We start from the raw sequence: 5,916 nt of genomic DNA on the forward strand, positions 1-5,916 counted from the left end.
CACCAACACCCAAAAACAGGAGAGACACTACTACTGCCATAACTACCACCCTCCACTGCTACCATATCCATCGCCATCTCTATCACCACTACCACGCTCTATCAAACATGGTTGTATCAATTTAAACGATCAATATTATAAATTATATACATATGACCAAACTTTGACCAAATAATGTATAGTTAGATTTTTATCAAACTTTATACTATTAACGATATTATTATTGGACCTTAAATACTATACCATACATACTTGTTAAAGAATAAATTAAAAAACTCAACTGTGCCCATCATCAAGTAACCATGTGACAAACCACCCTAGCTATTATCATTATCTCATTACTTTCATGATGATGTTGATAGAGAAGATACATCACAAATACAAACAACAACATTTCTTTAGCACACCGTGATTTAGAAAGAAAAAAAACCGCACCCCCCAAAAATATATCACTAATATTTAAAATAATCCAAATCAAAAGATATAAATATATAGTAATAGGCCTTTACTTAGATAAAATTTGTAAAGACTCTTGTTGTAGCTAGTTAGCTAGGATATTCATACTATATTGGTCCTTTGTCTCTTAACATTTCCAGAAGCAGCAGATTCATCTCCAACGCTCTTCTCAATCACTGCTTTAAGCGCTTCTTGTATTGAGCTAATTATGCAGCTTCTACTTGAATAACTATCCTCATTATTATCATCACCAGTGATGAACAACACGTTCTTCATGCGCCCGCCGAGCGTTGTGATGTCAGCTTTTAGGGTTCTTAACCTCAACGCTTTCAAGGTCTTTATGAGTTCAGGCAAAATATCTGTCCTGTCTTCGCAGCAAAGCGAGGCTTTGATCACGAACTTGCCATTGTCTTCATCATCAGCTGCATCCACTGTTATCTCATCAGCTTCTGTAGGAACTGGACTCGTTTCTGCTATTAGTGAAGTTTGACGCTTCAGCTCCTTCACATGCTGAATCACTTCTGCTAGCAATGATGCTTTGTCTGTCTACAAAAACCAAAAATAAAAACAAAAACAAAAAAACAACAAAGTTAATACACGAAATTAAGAGAAATGATTATCTGAATTGTATAGAATTATTACTACTACTATTATTTAATCAACTAAAGCCCTGAAAATTGGGAATTGATGAATTCTTTGACAGTCATGAGTCTTCTAAATTTACGCAGTTAACAAATCTAACTCGTTTATCCACTAGTTGGCTAGAAAAAGCAATAAAAAGAGAAGAGAAAAGCATATTAGCATCCTAGTGAATTCTTTTCAACAGCTACTTGGCTTCCTCTTTATCATACCAACCAAGCGACATTAATTAACGCTAATATGCTTTTCTCTTCTCTTTTTATTGCTTTTTCTAGCCACTTCCTTGGAACTGCCACAGAGACTGGCCCCCAAAGAACACATTATAAACATCATTAAAGTTACTAATGAGAAGCTGGAAAGCCAAAAGACAAACACAATGTGTGAAAAAAACAAGAACTAATAACAAAAGCCAAAAAGGGTGTTGAAAAAAGCAAGCAAACAATGGGATCGATCACTCTTTAATTTTCAGCCAAAAGGTTTGGATTTTGTTTGACCAAAGTAACAGATTATAGAATCTTGGAAAAACATACTATTTGCTCATTTGAATTGAAAATACTCACTCTTGAACTATTTTCAGCCAAAAGGCTCGTTCTTGCAGTTGAAATGATTACTTACTAGCAATCAATTCATAATTTGAATCTTTTTTACTTCTTTTATTTGAATATTTGGGGTTTGTGAGGAACTAACTTAGTTCATAATTCATGTTTAGAAATTCTTTTTTAATTAACTCTCAAGTCCAAATGAATTTTTGGAAGAAGATGCATGTTTGCATCAATTTCTATTTTCTCAGATTCAGTTTTGATATCTGGAAACTACTAAGTGAATTTTCTCTCCAAAAAATTGATCATGACTTCATTTAGAATCAATTATAGAAGAACTTTCAAATTTGCACTCACTAGGTAACTTACGCGTTTCAGGATTGATTCGAGTACCGGAAGATAAAGTAATCCAAACATATTTTTATTAATTTGAAGAATTGATTTGACTTACTTTTGTTGTGCTGGGCAACAAACTACGAAGCTTGGCAAGATGATTATTGATTCTCTCTCTGCGTCTCCTTTCAGCTTCACTGTGACTCTTGGAAGCTGCAAGAGCCTTAGCCTCCATGATTTCTTGAGCACTCATCTTTCCCATCTCAGCTTGAAGGCCAAAAGGTGCTGATGATGATGAACCAGGTTGAACCTGATGATGATGATGATCATTATATGTAAACTGAAGAGAAGAAGGAACAACCCTTGATCTGTTGAAAAAACTTGCATAAGGTGAAGCTTGGTTGAAGGGTTGAACTTGAGGCATAGACCATGGAACTTCACCACCAGGGAACATGTGATGATGATTGAATCCAAAGATGTCACTGTTTTGCTGAGACATGATCTGTTGCTGAAGGAGAAGCTGATGTTCTTGATAGGTTTGGAAGTTGTTGATGACTTGATGAGAAGAACACTGTCCTTGATCTTCCTGTATCATTTTTTTTTTCTCGTGTTTTATATGTTGTTGATGAAAAGAAACCCAAACTCCAAGGCTTTATATAAGAATGTTTGGGTTTTGTTTTGTATGCGTCTGTATATTTTTTTATTTTTGTCTGATATGATTAAAAAAAAGGAGGATCTAGAGAATAAAGAGTTTGGTTGGAGAATTAAGTTTCAGTATACACTTGTTGCACAAGGAATAAAAATGAAAAGGGCACTACTTGAGGGACAATGTGTGTTGATGAAAAGAAGTAAAAATGAAAATGGAAAGTGTAGAACTGACCTTACTATTGTGATGTGATTATGGTCTTGTGGTGATGGGCGGCCAACGAAAAGTCCAACCCTTTAGATCTTCTTTCCTTCTCTCTCTCTATGTGACTCAATGTCAAGTCTCTTTCACCATATAGTGGGTGTTTTTCAGATTAAATAAGTGGAGTATTTGTAATTGTTCAAAGATATGGAGTTAAATACTTAATGGTTAAAAGATGAAAATAAGTAATTCTTTCATTTCTTACAAAATGAAAAAAGTTATCAATTTATTATTATAAACTAATTTAACATTAAAATATTATTATTTTAATTCTTTAGAATTAAAAAGTAATTTAATTTCATCTTTAAGAATGACTTTTTTTTATGTACTAAAAAAGGAACAAAACTTTGTGCGGGGTAAGGTGGTGATCCTTTAATTACCTCCAACAAAACTTTCCTTTTCCTTTGTGCTTTGTTGGTCCCTTTTTGGTTTTCTTGTTTTGTTTTTTTGTTCCTATCTTCACTCTGCACCCTTTTGCCCACCACCAGTACCCTCCAACCTATATGAGCTTGTTTGAGTGCTGCTAGTCCACTTTACTTTCTTCTTACGGAAATCTCTCTAACCACATCCTCCCATCCCATGTATGCATATATGAATATATATCTTCGTGTGTGAGCATGCATGATGCATCTTCTTTACATACAAAACTATATACTTTTAGTTATAATATTTTTTTTTGAAATCTAGTTATAATATTATTTATTTAAGAACTTATATTTGAAAATCTAAGTATTTTGTGTTTTATGCAGGCATATAATAAATCTAACACTATAGAAGAAACATTAATAATTTCTGTTGCTTGTGAATTGTGATTATTGTTTCAATGTGTATGATTACATTTAGTTAATTATGAGGGAGAGGAGGATGTGAGAGTGGGAAACACAACCAAAACATAGTGAACACACAACACAGATTGTCCCTCTATTTTGATATTTTTTTCATCAAATCCCTCTACAACCATACAATGAGATTAATTCATTTGTAATTCTAAGATCACATTAACTTCTCCTTACAAATCAATTTTTATACACATCGTTCGTGTATTTTTTTTGATAAGCAATCACTTTATTAAAGCACAAGTAGTGCTAAAAAGTACAGATACAAAGAGTATGGGAAAAAGAAGAAAAATCAATGAGTAAGCTCATGATAGTACAAGTAAGGGAAGTGAAGAGAACCCATTTAATGACCAATTTGTTCCAAACATGCTCTAGGTATTGAATTCAAAACTAAATGTTTAATTAAGAAGTTCAACTATCTACTAATTGTGTTAGGTATTATCGTGGTAAAATAAATACTGATACTTTTAACTGCTTAACCAACCATATGCTTGACTAATTATTTTAATTAAACTTGTTATTAATTTTTTATATTACCATGGGTTTATTTTTAATTAATTTCATGGAAAATGTTGTAATTATTATACTAATAAAGGCGTAGTTATAATAGGAGTAGTATAGTATAATACTATGAAAATAAATTATATTTCCTTGAATTTTGATTGAGTTTTTTTGAACGCCTTTTATTTTAGGTTAGTGCCGCGTTTGATTTAGTTCCGTACCTCGGTGAAGCCACCCACGTTGTTCGATTTAGTACTGTTGGTATGTCCACGCCACCCTTTCTGCTTCCCCAAGACTGCCATCACCATATCTATGTCATGTAATCATTGTGTCTTGGAACACACTCCTCCCTCCCACCTCTCTTTCTCTCCAATGCATCTCTCCCACATAGACTTTGATTCATTAACACTTTTTTTTTAAGTTCGTTAAAAGTATCTACATTCATCATACTCACTAAAATATTTACACTTCATTTTTTACCATTCCTCATAATACCGCATCATCTACACCACTTCACTAACTTCTTATTCTAACCCAACAACTCTATAGTTGATCTCATCATCAACATCACATTTGTATATTTTATTATTTATCTCCATTTTAATCTAATTATATTCATTGTAAGTGCTTGTAATAAATACAAGCTCACTTTTTAAGTATAGTGTAGAGTATCTATTCTCACATACTCATTTTATCATGTTTGGATTGAATATATACTCAAATGGTAAGACTATCTACAATGGTTTCAACATTCAACACCCTCAACACCCCACTTTTCATCTTCTCTCCAGTTCAACACTTCATTCAACTTTTACCCACTCCAATGGTTTTTCATTCAACACCCTACCCCCTACCCCACCACTTTTTTTATCTTATATTTTGATTTAATTTTATATTTTTCTTTTTATGATTTCATAAATTTAAAATTTGCAATAAAAATTAAATTAAATAAACGATTATCGATTTAATTTAATTTAATTTTTTTTGGTTTTTTAAAATTAAATTAAATTAACGTAATATTTTTTTAACGCAAATTAAAATGCAAGACAACAAACTAAACACACAATTATTTATTTAATTTTCTTAACATAACACACAAATAACGTAATTAAAATGCAAGACAGCAAACTAAACACACAACACACAAATAACATAATTAGTACGATACAAAGCATATTTAACGGCGGTGTTGGAGATGGATGTCTGAACATAGATCCATGATGGGGATGAGGACGTTGGTTGAAAAATTGATTTGGATCTTGAAAATGGTTGGGATTTTGGTGGTTGGATTGATTTGGATCTTGATAAATGTTCGGATTTTGGTAGTGGGAAAATTGACTTGGATGTTGATAAGTGTTGGGATTTGGGTAGTAGTTGGGATTTTGATTTGGATGTGGATAATTGTTGGGATTTTGGTGGTTGGAATACTGATTTGGATGTTGATAGTCTGGATTTTGGTTGGAAGAATTCTGGGAGTTGAAATGGCTATTGTTGGGATCCATTTCAAAGCAAAGGTGATAATAGAAAGATAATAAGCTGAATAAGATGATGGAAAACTTGGTTTTTTTTTCTGTGTCCAAATCAAGCAAACCAAGTCTCTATTTATAGAGGAAAAAAAATCATGAATTTTGGTATTTTTTTTATATTTTTTTAATTTTTTTTTTCGAAATAATTGAGTTGGAAAGATTAGGATAAATGAAAATCG

The 5,916-nt window shown here is 32.3% G+C and overlaps 1 protein-coding gene across 1 annotated transcript; it reads right to left on the minus strand.

Annotated features, from left to right (window-relative positions):
• Positions 1-297: 297 nt before the first annotated feature.
• Positions 298-2,659, minus strand: LOC130721185 (transcription factor bHLH30-like). The gene is made up of 2 exons (XM_057571929.1): positions 2,086-2,659; positions 298-1,002 (listed from the first exon to the last, which is right to left on the minus strand). Exons 1-2 carry the CDS (start codon positions 2,560-2,562, stop codon positions 559-561), a joined length of 921 nt encoding a protein of 306 aa, XP_057427912.1. The 5' UTR covers positions 2,563-2,659; the 3' UTR covers positions 298-558.
• Between the last annotated feature and the right edge of the window lie 3,257 nt (positions 2,660-5,916).

The sequence above is a fragment of the Lotus japonicus genome, chromosome 5 (genome assembly GCF_012489685.1).
Source record: "Lotus japonicus ecotype B-129 chromosome 5, LjGifu_v1.2".
NCBI lineage: Eukaryota > Viridiplantae > Streptophyta > Magnoliopsida > Fabales > Fabaceae > Lotus > Lotus japonicus.